Here is a 17,445-nt window from a genome sequence, read left to right on the forward strand (position 1 = left end):
AATAGATGTGTATTGGTCATCTTCTAAAATGAGAGTGTGACTGGTGAGGCATCATCACTTCTCTCTATGCTGCCCCCGATGGACGAATCCGGAACTACCTGGAAAGTTCATGAACTTGCTGGTGCTGATGAACACACAGTATAAAGCTTAGAGACTCACAGAACTGGAGTCAAATCTAAAAGCCTTACGAAGCCACCAGAGAGACAACTCGACCGAGGAGCAAAAGTAGATCACAAAAGCCACTGAAAATGTTGAGCCTGCATGGATTCCAGCCTTCCCTCAGCTCATTCATGGGAATGGACTGGCCAGTGCGCAGTCTCTGGCCGGAGATCACATCTCTTTACAGACACGGAGAGCAACCGCAGGAGCTGAAGAGCAGCCTGGAGCAGCTGGAGAAACTTCAGCACAAGATCTTTGAGGAGATCCACCAGATGCCACCCTCGCAGGAGATCTACCCAGTCGCCTGCACAGTGGAGAAAGAGGAAGAGGCTTTGCTTTGACGCTGGACACTAAAGACTTTTCCCCAGAAGAACTGTCGGTCAGACAGGTGGGCAGGAAGCTGCATGTCAGCGGAAAGAGCGAGAAGAAGCAGGAGGATGGGAAGGGCTCGTACTCTTACAGAACCCAAGAGTTCAGGCGGGTGTTTGATCTGCCTCAAGGAGTGAATCCCGAGGCGGTGACCTGCTCCATGGCTGATGGAAAGCTCTACATACAGGCACCAGTAAATCAGCCATCTGAAGCAGCTGAGAGGATGCTGCCCACTGACTGTCAAACTGTGAAGACAACGCAGCCAGAGACAGCCGAGACACAACACGACTCCAGCGCCACACAGGCGACACTCAACAATCCTGAAATCACTGAGCACAGAGTACAACCCTCTGCTGGACAATCTTAAATAATGATGTTTTGTTTGATTTAAAAAATTGTGTCGTACTTAATTGTTTTCTAGACTTTATGTAATACACATGAACAAAAAGATGGATTTTTTATATTCAACATATCCATGGAATTAAATGAAGTAAGAACTGCAAAACAGGATGTTGTCATTTATTTATTTATTAATTTATTCATTTTTACGTCTCTAAATTATAAAGAAATATTGTAGAACAACATCTCCAAAATTCTTCAAAAAAGTAAATACTCACCTGAAACAAGTATAAGAGCTACAAAGACAATTTACAAATATCACCATAAAAATGTTTATGAATTTGCTAACATTAGGAAGATAGGAAAAAATATCAAACACCAGCAGCTCTGAGGCCAGATGCATGAACATATCTACTATGTTAAGACTGTATTACATTTACATTTGCATTTAGTCATTTAGCAGATGCTTTTATGCAAAGTGACTTACTGTACAAGTGAGTACAACAGAAGCAATCTGAACCAACAAAGAGCAATAATATGTAAGTTTATGACAAGTCTTGGTTAGTCTAACGCAGTACACATATCAAAGATTTATATTTTTTTTAAATAAAAAGAAAACAAGTCGAAATAATATTCTGTCTTGGCAAGGTTGAGTTGAAGGTGATGGTTCTTCATTCAGCAAGAAATGTCTGTTAGACATGCTGAGATGTCAGCAGCTGTCGTCGGATCATTAGGATGGAAATCAGCATAGCAGTGATATGAAAAGCCATGTTTCTGAATGACAGAACCTAGTGATGCCATGACGACAGAGAAGAGAAGTGGTCCAAGAACTGAGCCCTGAGGGACCCCAGTAGCTATAACTAGTCTTAAGAACTAGTTTGACCAACTATCAGTTAGCCAAGGGCTCAGTCTTACTTTTCAGATTCAAATGAGACCAATGTACTTTTTTGTAACTGACTTTAAAACAAAAAAAGAATAAATGCTGGACACTATCTGCACTTGCAAATTTTTCAAAACTGAAATTTATGTTCTGATACATTTGCAAGTTTGGAAAGTGTGCAGGATTTATAGTTTTTTGTTTTGAAGTTGGACCTGTTTTTGGTTGTTTTTCCTACACATCTATCAATTACCTACAGGTGTGCGAGGGCAATTGTTGATTGATTGTAACTGACTTTAAAAAAGTTATGACCAGTCATGAAGACAAAAAAAAAAAAAAAAGATTACTCAATTTTTAAGATTAGTCTGAGCAGTTTATGCAGCTGGCATTGTCCTTGAAACACACCAGCAGTGCCTACAAAAAACAACAACATGACAACTCGAAAAACCTTGCAAAGAAAACAATTGACAAAGACCACGGCGGAGCGGACAGAGTTGGAGACCATGATGGCAGAGCTATGGACCATGGGGTGCTGATGGAGCTGAAGACACCAGGGCAAAACTGAAACAGAACGCACAGAAAGCTTGTTTATGGCCTCAATGGCCATGACAGGAAGCTCAGAGGGTTCCGAGTCGTCCTCCGTAGCAGCTGCAGGACAGACAGAGAGTTTGAGAACAGTCTCCATGGAGGACAGGGACAGCCTCTGTGGCCGTATCAGAGCAGACATGGAATTAAAGAGCGAACGCTGCCACCTCGGGAGGAGCTGTAGAGAAGATAACAGGTTAACAAGGGAACAAGACACACGTGGAGATAAAATCAAGGGAACCAATGAAACAACAGGACTACAAAGGGACTACAAAACTATGTCAGGAAACTAAGACATGAAACATAATAAACAGCTCACTCACTTTCCTAGATAACAGTCCCCAAAAGCCTCTCCCCTGTTCTCAACCTGATATACTCTATTCTATTAATTTTCCAAGCGATAACTGATCTATACAACTAGAAGACGTAGCTATCTCAAATGCCCTGTAAAGTGAAAAAACAAAACACATTTATCAGCTGAAGCCCCTCAGTGTTCAGACTTTATAAAAGCTGTTATCTTTTCAAATTTAATGGAGTGCTTGTGAATAACCAAAAAAAGATTCTGGACAACTCCATATTTATCTGTAAACTTAAGTAAATGTAATTTAATACATCAGTAAATCCATAATTCCAGTTTAATAGATGTGTATTGGTCATCTTCTAAAATGAGAGTGTGACTGGTGAGGCATCATCACTTCTCTCTATGCTGCCCCCGATGGACGAATCCGGAACTACCTGGAAAGTTCATGAACTTGCTGGTGCTGATGAACACACAGTATAAAGCTAAGAGACTCACAGAACTGGAGTCAAATCTAAAAGCCTTACGACGCCACCAGAGAGACAACTCGACCGAGGAGCAAAAGTAGATCACAAAAGCCACTGAAAATGTTGAGCCTGCATGGATTCCAGCCTTCCCTCAGCTCATTCATGGGAATGGACTGGCCAGTGCGCAGTCTCTGGCCGGAGATCACATCTCTTTACAGACACGGAGAGCAACCGCAGGAGCTGAAGAGCAGCCTGGAGCAGCTGGAGAAACTTCAGCACAAGATCTTTGAGGAGATCCACCAGATGCCACCCTCGCAGGAGATCTACCCAGTCGCCTGCACAGTGGAGAAAGAGGGAAGAGGCTTTGCTTTGACGCTGGACACTAAAGACTTTTCCCCAGAAGAACTGTCGGTCAGACAGGTGGGCAGGAAGCTGCATGTCAGCGGAAAGAGCGAGAAGAAGCAGGAGGATGGGAAGGGCTCGTACTCTTACAGAACCCAAGAGTTCAGGCGGGTGTTTGATCTGCCTCAAGGAGTGAATCCCGAGGCGGTGACCTGCTCCATGGCTGATGGAAAGCTCTACATACAGGCACCAGTAAATCAGCCATCTGAAGCAGCTGAGAGGATGCTGCCCACTGACTGTCAAACTGTGAAGACAACGCAGCCAGAGACAGCCGAGACACAACACGACTCCAGCGCCACACAGACGACACTCAACAATCCTGAAATCACCGAGCACAGAGTACAACCCTCTGCTGGACAATCTTAAATAATGATGTTTTGTTTGATTTAAAAAATTGTGTCGTACTTAATTGTTTTCTAGACTTTATGTAATACACATGAACAAAAAGATGGATTTTTTTATATATTCTTAATTGAATTAAATAAAAATAAGTGCATAAAGGGACATTTACCTTTGTTTTCTTTTTTAACAATTCTAAAAGTTACAACCTTTCAAGAAGAAAAAATAAATTAGATTAATAGATTTTCGTTTATGCAACTAGCATGTGAATCAGCACTGTATATGTGCAGCTGAAGCAAATCACCTTCTACATTAGCTTTGAGAGTCAAATGTTAGAGGTTCATTAAAATGTTTGTTCAGCAACAAAAATGTTTATATTGATCATATGAGCTAGTTTAAAGTGAAAATCACAACCAAAACCTTCCCACATAAAAATTCATAAGGACATTGTAGGAAATCGATATGAATCAAGCCGTTTACTTTCACATCTTTTTAGACTTGAGGCTAATTTTGGTTGCATGGATTTAAAAAAATGATAAAGCCACTTTATAATGGAGTCAGTATGAAATGAAAACTCACTCATTCCTTTTATCTTTAGCTCACTGCGTTTGCAGGGCACTGTTCTCAGTCTGCTTTGAAATCATATTTACTGTGAAAAATGATATACAAGTAAATCTGAATTGATTTAGATGTGTTTCTTTTTCGGGGTTATGCATATGAGCTACTCTGAAAAAATACATGCTGTCTTATTACAAAATTAATTTTTTCCCATGTAATTTTGGAAAAAATACATCTTTATAATACAACACTTTTTGGGGGGGGAACAAGAATTATTTTGCCATTACTAGTATTTAAGAACAGAACTCTAAAATTGTGAGCTTTTTGCTGAAGTTCACTGCAAGTGTTAAAATCAAAGCTGAATATAATCCTTTTTAATATAGAAAACAAGCACTCAGAGAACATCAACAGATGCAAACCAACTGATCATGCCTGCTTTTCATTTCTATGCATCTAGACATTTACCATTTGTACTATCAATATGCAAATGTGCGTTTTCCAGAAAATCCATTTTGCCCAACGGTGTCCCATAAGGACAATCTGCAGTCCTCAAACTGACAAAACACACTGAATGAAAGACAACACTGACAGGGTTAACATATTTATTCTTGAGAAGGAATATAAAAAGAACAGCAGAATCAAGGATGCATCTGGAGAAAACAAAAACAGGCTAATTTTGGCGTGGCAGAGAAGACGTCTCAGTCTTTCCTGAGTGGCACGATCTCTTCTCGAATGCCTTCCTTGGTGATGATGCAGATCTTGAGGGCATCTCCTGTGTAGACGTCCCTCTCAGCGGCCGAGATGAACACGTCCTTCACCAGCTGCACGGCCTTGTCCAGGGCCAGAGGAACCTGCTCCACGTTCTCCATGTTCTTGAATCCAATCTGAGCACAACAGAAACTAATTTAAGACTTCAAGAAGAAAAGGTTTGACAACAGATCCAACCTTTCGATTTAGCTCGGTTACACCAGTGCTCTGGTTATACAGTGATAACAGAGTTTGAACATTAAGCCCAAAGTATACTTCGTTTTTGTATGTGTATGTCAGCGTATGCATACAATTGAACGCTTTGCCATTCAAAGTATACTCCATTTGATAGCTTGCATTAACGCAGGCAGTTGGCACGCGTGCTCTAGAAGGTTTCATCTTTGTCCAGTGTCTGAGCTATTTTTCTCCAGAAGTTATGAGTGCCAAAAATATCTTTGTACTCTTTTAAACTAAAGTTGTGTCTCTCTCATATCCCACTCACACCAATGCAGCCGTCTGTTGTTGTTCCGTCTTTTTAGTTTAATTTTCTACTGTAAAACAAGTGCTGCCACCTTGTGGAACAACTGATTTGTGCAACAACAAAAAATTCAGCGTGCATGTGAAACCTGGTGTACAATCGGGTCATGCGTGTACTATTCTGGAGACGGATCTTGCGTCAGGCATGCTTTACGCAGAGTCTTATGTATGCATAAAAACCGATTATACTTTAAGCTTTACTTTCATTTTAAATGCTATAAATAAAAAAGATGAATCTCATGAAAACGTGTCCAGGATGCATTTAATTTAGTTATATTAAAAGTTATTTGTATTTTGCTCAAAGAAAATGAAGCCTTTAAAGGGGCCATGACATGAGGAACCAAATTTCCCTTAATCTTTTGACACAGAAGTTTGCGTCTTTGTACAGATATCAGAAGGATCCCAGCGTAAGGCAAACATCAATTGTCAATGTTTGCATTGTCTGGAAATGACCGCTTTTTTTTTTTATCATGTTGTCAAAACATGCAATAGCAAGGGGGCGTTGATACTATTTCCTATGCAATGACGTTAGCCAATCATAACAGTGGCCGATTACTGACAAGCCTTAAAGGACCCGCTCCTTAAAACAGATTATTTTAGAGAGCGGGTCAGAACGAGGGTTGAAAATAATCATTTTCCCCCATATTTATTTCTGCAAAAATCTGAATTAACATTATAAGTAAACCTCAAGGAACATTTTAAAATAATAAAAAAAAATCCATGTCATGAACCCTTAAAAACTTTTTCCAATGGTGACATTTTCATGACAATTAATCACATTTAACAAAAACCGATATGATGTCTTATCTTTACAGTAATAAGAATTTAGGGAGAAATAATAGCTTAATAGAGCATTTGAGTATGAATATAACCCATTTAGGTTTTGTGAGATTCACCCGACTGAACTCTCCTGATCTGAACTCTCTCAGCTGGTTGTTGTAGTAGTAGTGTATATTTATTTAATGCCATGTCAGCATCATAGGCTATTTTCATGGCAAAAACAATGAAAAAATTCAAGTATAACAAATACAATAATAACCAGCAAACAGATCTCACCTGGTTGTCAAGAAGAGGCTGCAGCATTGCACTCGCAGAGCCACCGGCTTTATAAGTGTCTCTCTGGTAAGAACCGACTGGATCGAAGCTATAAACGGCACCTCGACCTTGAAAGAAAAAACAAATGGACTATTTAAATGGACAATTCTGTCAAAAAAATGACAATTCTGTCACTCTCTCTGACAAACTCACCCTCCTCATCGAGACCACCGATAATGTTGTAGACATAGTAAGGGAAGAAACGCCTCCCGTACAGGATGGTGGACAGCATGGCAGCGATAGCTCCACTTGTCATGCTCTTGTTATTCGAATGCTTGTACATCTATAAGGAAAGAAGGTCATTATTGAGGAATAATACTGCACATAAAACATGTCTGTGCCATATTATCAACGCTGACTGAACATGATCTGACCAGAAAATACAATAGTGACAATTTCCAGTTTCCTTTCTAGGTTTTGTCGTCAAACCCACCTTCAGTCTCGCCTCAATGATTTTGGTTAGAGTCAAGCAGTCGCCATGGAAACCACTGCAGCCAATCACTGTAGTGTCTGTCCTGTATGGGAATACGAGCCAGAGATCGGGTTCATAAACCTTTCCATACGGTTACAGCTAAATCAAAGCAGCACAGAAAGCACTGGAAGCAAACACACACTCACAGTTTGTAGCATTTGGGGGAGTCTCGGCTGTGGATGCTGTATCCCTCACTTAAACGGGTGTCTGAAGCCACGAGAGCAAAGTCTTCACCCGCCACCGCCAGCACTGTCCTGAGAAGAAGAAATACATACAAAACATACATTATTTCATGCAACACAACAATTCAGCTATTCACAGTTTTACAGTGCGGACAGGGCACTTTCCACATTTGACTTAAAACTGTGTATTTAAATGGTTTAAAATTAAGTCATTTAATGATTATGCACAAATTCCATGTTCGCTGTTATCCAACTAAATTATGAAAACTTAAGGAAATATGATCCGCCTTCTCTGAGCGCAGTGGAGTGACTTGTCAGTTTTTATCTCAACAATTAAATAAATGTGCAGAAATCAATAATACAACATAAAATATACATAGCATATTAACAGTGCAGTTTTGACATCGAGACAGTATAAATCAGTCTACGACTTTCCGGTTAAATGCTGAATTCTTGATAGTGAAAGTAAAATGAGCGCACAGTTGATATTAATGGTATTGTGCTGTTACACTCGTGATTGTAGTACTACGACTGAATGTAACTCTCGGTAGTAGCAGTAAGTTAGTGCAGGAGTGATTCAGTAAACAGAGTTTATTTGGAGTTTGTGCCTCGGAGCGGAGTGTCATGTTCTCCGGCTCCGGTGCTGCTGGAGGAAGACGAAGAAGAGACAGAAAGCGGCGCTTCTTACCCTCCGTTGAAGGCATAAGGAGAGAATTTATGCTCCACTGGACCTGCGTAGTGATAATCCTTCATCTTTCCATTTTCTCCATAAGCCTGGGCAGAAATCATCATGAAGCTCCCGTACCAAAACTCGCTGTATCACCGCAATATGGCCACCGGAAGTTGACAGGTCCTTTGCTTCCTGTGTGCGCTCACGTCACAGCGTTTGTAGTCACATGGCAGCTCACACCGCCGTCTGCTGGAAGCGTCCTTTATTCACAGGAGCCGCCCGTGAAATTTGAACCTAAGCAAATACAGTAATTATTGTTGTTGATCGTGACAAAAATGACGCAATATTGCTGTGCGCGTGCGCAGTAGCCGCAGCTGTATCCCATCTAGCCTTATTAACCGCTAAAGAGGTTTTTGACAAGTGTGTAACTTATAGACCACGAAACAAGTTCCCACTGTTTCATTGAGCTCAAGGGACAGGGAAGTCTTATTTGAGCAGGGTTAGTATTAATGTGAAGACTTTATATGTAACGTGACACAATATTAATATGCATGCAGTAAAGCAACTATTGTAATATGGCTTAAATGTAGTCGAGAAATCCAAACGAACCGCATAAAATCTAGTTAAAAAAAAATCATTGTTCATTTCTATATGTCTTAAAAAATAGGCTTCATCTTTTGAGTATTCCTGTAATCCAAATATTTTAAAATAAATTAATTCTTTATTTATATTACCCAGAGTGAACAGGTCTCACTTCCTCATTCCCATTTATTTATTACTAGTCTATCTAGTTCCCTGCTGAAAAAATAAAATGAAAATAGAAACCATCACAGAATTTGTAATGTTATAATGGGACTTGTATTGGTTTTAATGGAAACTGTAATGGTCTCTGTTGGTCTCTTCTGGTAATTGGTGGCTTGTTAAAACCATTGAATCCTAAAGGAATATGTCCCAAAACACACTACAGGAAACCATTTTTTAATAGTTTTAATGATTAAAAGTTGATGATTTGTATTAATGTTTGTAATGGTATTTGTGACCCTGGAGTCTTAAGTCGCTGGGGTATATTTGTAGCAATAGCCAAAAATACATTGTATGGGTCAAAATTATACATTTTTCTTTTATGCCAAAAATCATTAGGATATTAAATAAAGATCATGTTCCATGAAGATATTTTGTAAATTTCTTACCGTAAATGTATATAAACTTAATTTCTGATTAGTAATATGCATTGCTAAGAACTTCATTTGAACAACTTTAAAGGAGATTTTCTCAATATTTTATTTTTTTGCACCCTCAGATTCCAGATTTCAACAGGGTTGACTGATAAATGAAAATACCAAACGAGATTAATAAATAGAGAAAAATTATTGAACCAACAATGAATACAAGCAGAAGCAATTAATCCAGGTGAGAAAGTGCTACCACCCCTAATTTAACTGAAAAGACGAATGCGCAGAAGTGCTCTCGCTATCTTTGTCATCTGTGACCTATCAGCAGTTCCTATGGATCGCTTGCATTATACTGAAACGTGCATTTTTAGCGACTGATGAATACAGATCTATTTCGGTAATTGAACATGCAGTGAGGTTGAGCTTTGGGTGTGACAGACACCTGCAGGCACCTGTGGTTTCAAAACCTGTCTGTCCAGGGAGTGTAAAGACAGCGCTTTCTCCACCCTCTTGCCTGTGCTTCTTGAGTCATGGGAACATTCAGTCTGTAAACTAATAGATGTCTCTAGAGCTGTGTCTCATCAGCTGCCACCCACCGATGCACCCTATAAACCGCTCGGCTCTGATTCACATCAGATCGTGAGCACGGGAATCAGAGCACTGCAGTTTCTTCATGGGCGTATTCAAAGGGTGGACATATGATTTCCCTTAAATTATTCTGATTAGGCTGTTTCAGAGCTTCGGAAATGATTACGCCCTTTGATTCATGCAAGAATTACCAGATTATTAGACAATAGATGTCTCAGAAAACATGCACGAGAGTTTATGAGCTACAACGTTAGGATTTGCAGGACTGTTTGTACGTTTGTTCATTCTGTACACTGTACATTTGTTTTTACACGGACTATATTTCTTTTAGGGACAGCTATATCACATACAGACAGTACATTTAGAAAAACCTGTAGTCTTGTATCCACAGTTCAGTCGCTAAAATTTATTCAGCAAGCAAAGTATGGTTGAATTGGCGTTATGGCCAAATTTGACAAATAAATGTCTAATTAAAATAATGTCTTTTGTTTACAATTTTGTTACAGTATATTTATTGTAAAGTACTAACAGAGTAAATGGTAAATACAGTTAAAAATATATAAGTAAAAAAGTAAATATAGGACATTGTATATACAGCATATAAATTAAATTACTCTTTTTTTGTGTGTTTCGGATTTACTGTTGAATTACTATTGCATTGCATAAGGGTTTTAATTATATTTACTCAATTTTATTTATAAGATTAATTAATCTAATTATTTGAATCTACTTAATTTTTTTAGTGATTCTTAAAGTATATTTCAATGATTTCACAACTTTAAAATTTACTCAATATTTTTTAGTGTAAAAATGTTTCAGTAGATCATAAAAGTGACAGTTTGTAATATAGTGGTTAACTGAATATTAATGATACAGTAATTGCAGAAACTGACTCATAGACATTTCCATGACAGGGGTTGCTTAAATTAACTTTTCCCATAATTCAAAAATGTCATAATTTTCTTTAGTATTCTGTGTTTATGCATCAACATGTATTGTAGCTACAGTAAATCTAAATCTAAAGTATTAAAATGCTGATAATTGTATATAAAAAAAAATGCATTTGTTTCAAATGAATAAATTTCTAGTTCCATACTAGTTTTATAATAAATTCTAATTAAAGTAACAAAATAGTTTTGGAGGACACTTCAAGCTCACTTTCTGTGTCTCACACAAACATGCATACACTTGTTGATTAATTTATCAACACAACATCTGTGTATGCAATGTTTACATTATTAATTCATGGCTTGCTTTTAAGACCTCCGACTCCATCGTGAATGGCCTGAGGCTGATTTAACAGCGACAACACGGTGAAGTTACTCCCAGCACACGGGCTTCTCACTGCCATCAGATATAGCAAAACCGGCCACACAGTTTACATACACAAACATTATGTATATGTGACCCTGGAGCACAAAACCAGTTTTAAGTCGCTGGGGTGTATTTGTAGCAATAGCCAAAAATACATTGTATGGGTCAAAATTATACATTTTTCTTTTATGCCAAAAATCATTAGGATATTAAGTAAAGATCATGTTCCATGAAGATATTTTGTAAATTTACTACTGTAAATGTATCAAAACTTAATTTTTGATTAGTAATATGTATTGCTAAGAATTCATTTGAACAACTTTAAAGGCTATTTTCTCAATATTTAGATTTTTTTGCTCCCTCAGATTCCAGATTTTCAAATAGTTGTATCTCAGACAAATATTGTCAGATTCTAACAAACCATACATCAATGGAAAGATTATTTATTCAGCTTTCAGATTATGCATAAATCTCAATTTCGAAAAATTGACACTTAAAACTGGTTTTGTGGTCCAGTATGGTTCAAAAGCTGGAAATCACATTATGTTATTTTTTGGGGGGAAAAAACATGATTCTTTTCCTCATTGAATAATTGATCAAAAATACATTTAAAACAGTTATATTGCATTATATGTTATTGTAAATAACAGTTTAGTTTATGTTTTAACTATCTTATAAGAAACTGGATCTAATCTGGACAGAAAGAGTGGATACACAATAAGAAGAGGACAAGTAGGCCTACATCAAGGTCTCTAGAAACAAACCCAAGAAAGCACGTGATGAAGCTTCGTCTTATCTAGCTTATACCTAAATGCAAGAAGTACATAAAGTCTGTGCATTGCTGTCTTTAAACTCTAATAATAATTAAAATTATATACAATAAAACATTGTAGAATGAATTACTGCTGAAAATATATAAATAAGCTGCATTGTGAGATTCTATAAATAAGGCACATGTAAATAGAAGTACGTTAGGATTGATTTTAGCTCAGTTGATTTTTTTGTTGTAAACAGAGAATCCAGAACTGTTTGCATTTATTTATTTATTTTTAATAAAGAATCATTGGGATTCTACAGCTCATCCACAGAAAATGCACAGTACGCAGATGCCATTTAACTGTGTAACTTTTAAAGCATTGTAAAATGTATTGTCAATTCGAAGTGAAATGCTGCAGTGTTAAAGAAAGCGAACATGATTAAGCGCGTGTGTCACTTCGGGGGCCCTGCCCTGAAGCCACCATTCAAACAGGTCTGGCCTCCCAGATCAGGTTTCACTGCGGGGTGGAGCTCTGGAAAAGTTTTAGATAAAGACTGGCCTGAAAACATTCGGAGAGCTTCTTCACACTCGTTCAGGGGACACAATACAGCGTTATTGCGCAAAATGTTTCGTTGTGGAATCGACTATCCGAGGTGCAGGTGGATCCTGCCTCTGCTTCTGCTGTTTGCGATTATTTTCGACATCATCGCCATCGCAGCGCAGTCTGGATGGGTGGAGGACGAGAACGCCAGGACGCACTACGCCAGCATGTGGAGGCAGTGCCGAGGCCGCAGCGACCAGTGGGAGTGTAAATCACTCATGGAGTTCCGTGAGTACCGAGCCCTGCACTGCTTTAGACATTCAGATACAGCAAACATGACGGCGTCCCCGAAAACCACATGAAACGGGTGGAAAAGTGTGTCACTTTGTTTGTGTAGCCTTTTCTTTATTCATTTTGAATTTGTAAAAATGATTCTTTTTTTTTTTTTTTTTTTAATAAATAGCCTACATAATTATACAAATAAATAGGTACATAAAAAATAAACAGTTTTCTGCTCAGGTCATGGGGTCAGGCTGCTTAAGCTAGTAGGCCTATGGCACAGTATAATACTAGGCTATATAAAGACTTGCATCATGTCTGTGTTAGTCAGGTTTATATAATATATATATATATATATGCTTCTTTTGTGTGAATTGTTTCTCATTCTGTAAGCTTATGAATTCTTAATAAAGCCAGGTTTTGTTAGGCTTATTCAATTAGAGATCAACTAAATTATGATAAATAGACTATTTACAGCAGAATAAACTACACTTGTGTGATAGTTGGTGAGGAGATGCACGTTATAAATATTCCTCAAACAAACAACTCATTGATTTTATCTGTGAGTTTATCTAAAAATGATTACTGTGGCATCAGACCATAAAATATGTTTTATGTGTTTTTGTTTTTTACAACATCTATATCTAATGTTGTATATGTGTACTCTGGAGGATATGGGAATAATTGATGTCAGCTTTCAAAACATCGCGTATAACCAGAGGAACCAGTTAATAAATTGGAGGAGACCGTTGACAGCTTTGCAAACGCTTTTAAGCTTCAGGCAAAACCTGTCATTTTTGTTCTTGCAGTTTTTCCCTTATCTCAGCTCTTGTTTTCATTAGTTTGCCAATAGAACATGTTTAAACCGAGGCCTATCAGTAGAAATAACATGCTGTGACGTGCTCTTTATGAACAGTAGTGCCTCTAAATGATTCATAAATGGATACTAGTCTACATGTGGTGATTCAGTTTTCCACTGCTGAGGTTTATTTGGTTAGCATTTAATATTTCTTTAAATGTAACTGGCATGGAAAATACAATAACGTGTAGCCTATCTGAGGATTGTGACCACAGTGTTGCTCCAGCAATTCCTAAGTATCAAAGATCATTCGTGTCCGAGCGATGAATTGACTTGAAATAGAGTTCGACCGAATAGTATTAGTTGACTAAACCACAGTTTGTTTCCCCTCAACCACACCCGTCCTCCCCCACGCTCTCCACCTCCCGCTCGCTGGGTGTGACTGTATTCACAGACTTCTTGGAGCAAAAACACATTCCTCTTCTGAGTGTTAGGAAGCCAAGCATTGTCTCTACAAGTCCTCCCAGCAGCAGAGTCACGACTGAGCAAAACTAGTTAAACATTGCTGTCCATCTGTTAATGTGTAACCATCCATGCTACCATTCATCTGTTCTGCTTCCTTAAAGTGCACGTTGATTAATAAAGAGAAATGAGATGCACAATCATTGCATATTACATGGTGCCAGTTTGTTTTTAAAATGTTAAAACCAAACTTATGACTTAAAGATGATAATAGCTTTATTACAGCGCCTTTAAAGGAGTAAAAGTATACGTGTAAAATTAAAACAGGATTACAGAATAAACTAGAGAGCACAGGAAGATAAAATAAACAAGAGAAAGCAATGATTATCACAATCGACAATAAGCTTGCTTAAAGAAACAAGAGTTTTTAAATGAGTTTTACTGTGCTTCCCCAATTTCAACTTGGATTTCAGCTGTTGATTTATATACTTCTTGTATTTATTCCATTATTTCTTTACTGTATTGGAATACATGTGATGAAAGCAGTCTTCTTGTTTCTCCTTCCAGCATGGGCCCAAGCCGTCGCTGCTCTGATGATCATAGGCCTCATCATCCTCATCATCGCCTTCATCATCTCTTTTGTGGCTCTCTGCTGTAGCCTCAACATCCCTCTGCTGCCTGTAGTCGGAAGCTTCCTTATTTTGGCTGGTAAGACGCTCGCTTAACCTCTCGGTCTGTTGGGTATCAGGGAATCGGGGCTGTTGTCACATTCAAATTGGCCAAAACCCAAAATATGAGTCTAGTCCACGTGGGCTTTGAATCGAACCCCTTTCTGAGGAAGTTCCACAGGAAGAGTATTTCCTTCACTTTGTCTATCGAATGCTTTCTAAATAATACATGGATGCTGGGTGGTGTGCGATGGGATAAAAACATGTGACGGTGAGGAAACCAGTAGAGATTTGGCCGTATACTGTGGATAGTGCATCATCAGCGTACAGCGTTTATAATCAACACATGTCCTAAACAAGTCAAGGCAAAGAACGGCTTCTTATTAAGGGGTGATGTTAGGTGTGGCGTGACGCAGAGTTTATGCCGACTGTGTTTTTGGTGTTTCAGCCCTGCTCTTGTTGTGCTGTTGCTATGGGGTTGAGTGTCGCTCTCACCCCTCCCCGTCCTCTTCACTTATATTCAGGTGAAAGTTAAGAACGGGTGTTTTGTTCTCTGTCGCTTATTCATTGCCAGACTGAAGCGTAGCCTCTTCTTTTGAATTTGTCTTCTATTATTTTCACTAATTGTGAATTTTTGGTCTTTAAATCCACCCTCTCTGTTTTCAGTTTCATTATGAAATGTAAGCTATCCTGATCTGATAACTACGCCTGTTTCAATAGTCATTCAGTTTGAGGTTGAGTTTATGACAGCGCTGTTGCTGGAAGCGTCAGACGCAGCCCTGTGTGAAAGTTCCCTGCACGCCCAAACAGGGCTTGGCCTTCGCTTACATGTTTGTGCAACACTCGCCGATTCGCCCGGCTCGCCCACATGCACAGCTTTAAGCTACCGATTAAACATTTTTATGGAGCAACACAAATCGGTGCCAAGTTTGTATTAGGTGCTGTTCATAAAACATAATACTTCACTATTCGTTTTTCTTGATGCACGGTTATTCAGAGCACCTTTTTATAGGCCAAAAACGTGTGAATGTCATTTGCATAAGACAAGAAAATATATCAAACCTCGTGGCTACATTGCTTTCAGATGCCCAAGCACAGTTTTCAAGCATGATGTTTAATAAAAACAGGATTGTTTGGTTTGAAATCATAAAAAACTGAGTTGACATGAAGTGTGTATTAAAAATAAAAGTATTACATTTTTAAGCATTTTAAACGTCACTTTCTAAGCTATGGATGTTTGAAAGCAAGATGAGTTTGAAGCTGCCAAGTGTAAACGAAGTCAGTTCCCCTCAGGTTCACACAGGTGTGCTAGCCTTTTACCTTTGGCTGTGTTCCTCTAATGTTTTGTTTCTGAACAGAGAGTCTATTGTTTTATCAACCGGAACCTAAAAGTGTGCTTACACGGTCTGTCTTTTAAATAAATGCCACCTGGTTCAGTATTTTATAAAATGATGACTTTTAAACAAGTTAAAAATTTTTCAACAAGAATTGTTGCAAACTGTGCAGCCCGCATCTGTTGTGCTGTGAAGTGACTCTGCTTTCTCTCGTTCCAGTTATCATCCAGATAATCGCTCTGATCATCTACCCCGTCAAGTTCAACGAGCTGATCTATGAAGGTTATTACGACTACACGTGGGCATACGGCTTCGGCTGGGGGGCCACTATCCTGATGCTGGGCTGCGGGATCCTCTTCTGCTGTCTTCCTCACTACGACGATGAGCTTTCCGGCATGGCCAAGACCAAATACATCTACACCTCTGCCTGAAACCCCAAATACTCCACCTCTCAGAAAGGACAATGTTAAGCCACCCAAGCCTAAAAGGCCATACAAACATAGGACCATACTGACTTTGAAGAGGTCTGTCCGTGCCCTTTTGTCTAACTTTTGGGACTAATGCAATTCACTTTTAATAATTTTTTTATTAATTAGAATCATTAACAAACAGACTTTGATGTTTTTAATGTCACTCAGCACAGATTGAACTCCTCAAAACATTATTCCAAATCTCCATATTAGACTGTTTACAGCGTCCTTCACATATTACATGTAAATATAATTAATTCCAGTAAGTAATCACATTAATACAACTCAGAAAATAATTAGGTGCGTGTAGTTTGCTTAAGAATTTACACTGTAACATGAACACTGCGATTTAAAGTGTGACTGAGTTTTGTTATTTGTATATTTCTTGAACATCTCTACATATCAACATTAAGGAAATATTTTTATGAGGTAACATGTATTTTTACATTAATGTCAGCCTGTTCTTGTTTAGCACAGTATGCTCGATTGCACACTTCCCTAAAGTGCTCTTACCGTCAGCGAAGAGCGCTTGGCTGGCCGAAGTGAAGTGAACGTGAACTAAGAGGGGTTTTTCCTAATCGTAAGCTTGGTTTTACAGTAAAATTGGTGAGCAAGTGGATAAAAATGCAAAACGCAGCAATCTGATGTTTTTCTGTTTTCGACATTTCTGTTGATGCATTCAAGCTGCGATCATTTAATTTCAATTAGTCCGTTTGATGTGTACGTGGACAAAATGTATAAAAAGCACTTGGCTTGTAAACTTCACAAAATTGTAGTGTTTTTTGAGTATTTTACTAGATTATATTGTTTTGTTTTTTCACTTTGCCATTAGCGGTTCTTTTGTTATATGAATATGAATACCAATCTTCAATAAAAGGGAGCCTTGCTGTTAAGACACCAATCAGAAGTGTTCTTTTGTTTTCTTTTGTTGTGCTCTTGCTGTTCTGTGAAGAAATCAAAGGGGG

At 38.4% G+C, this 17,445-nt stretch overlaps 3 protein-coding genes and 1 pseudogene across 3 annotated transcripts; 3 read left to right on the plus strand and 1 right to left on the minus strand.

The window, feature by feature from the left end:
- Positions 1–208: 208 nt before the first annotated feature.
- On the plus strand, positions 209–895 carry LOC131552522 (heat shock protein 30-like; annotated as a pseudogene).
- Positions 896–3,060: 2,165 nt separating this feature from the next.
- LOC131552504 (heat shock protein 30-like) lies at positions 3,061–3,862 on the plus strand. The gene has a single exon (XM_058796334.1). The coding sequence runs from the start codon at positions 3,215–3,217 to the stop codon at positions 3,860–3,862; it is 648 nt and encodes a 215-aa protein (XP_058652317.1). The 5' UTR covers positions 3,061–3,214.
- Positions 3,863–4,981: 1,119 nt separating this feature from the next.
- psmb1 (proteasome 20S subunit beta 1) lies at positions 4,982–8,323 on the minus strand. The gene is made up of 6 exons (XM_058796343.1): positions 8,115–8,323; positions 7,391–7,498; positions 7,206–7,287; positions 6,926–7,055; positions 6,734–6,840; positions 4,982–5,277 (listed from the first exon to the last, which is right to left on the minus strand). Exons 1-6 carry the CDS (start codon positions 8,216–8,218, stop codon positions 5,092–5,094), a joined length of 717 nt encoding a protein of 238 aa, XP_058652326.1. The 5' UTR covers positions 8,219–8,323; the 3' UTR covers positions 4,982–5,091.
- Positions 8,324–12,401: 4,078 nt separating this feature from the next.
- perp (p53 apoptosis effector related to pmp22) lies at positions 12,402–17,381 on the plus strand. Its single transcript, XM_058796342.1, has 3 exons — positions 12,402–12,756; positions 14,576–14,716; positions 16,230–17,381. The coding sequence occupies exons 1-3, from the start codon at positions 12,552–12,554 to the stop codon at positions 16,439–16,441; spliced, it is 558 nt and encodes a 185-aa protein (XP_058652325.1). The 5' UTR covers positions 12,402–12,551; the 3' UTR covers positions 16,442–17,381.
- The last annotated feature ends 64 nt before the right edge of the window (positions 17,382–17,445 follow it).

This window comes from Onychostoma macrolepis, chromosome 13, assembly GCF_012432095.1.
Source record: "Onychostoma macrolepis isolate SWU-2019 chromosome 13, ASM1243209v1, whole genome shotgun sequence".
In the NCBI taxonomy this organism is placed as follows: Eukaryota; Metazoa; Chordata; class Actinopteri; order Cypriniformes; family Cyprinidae; genus Onychostoma; species Onychostoma macrolepis.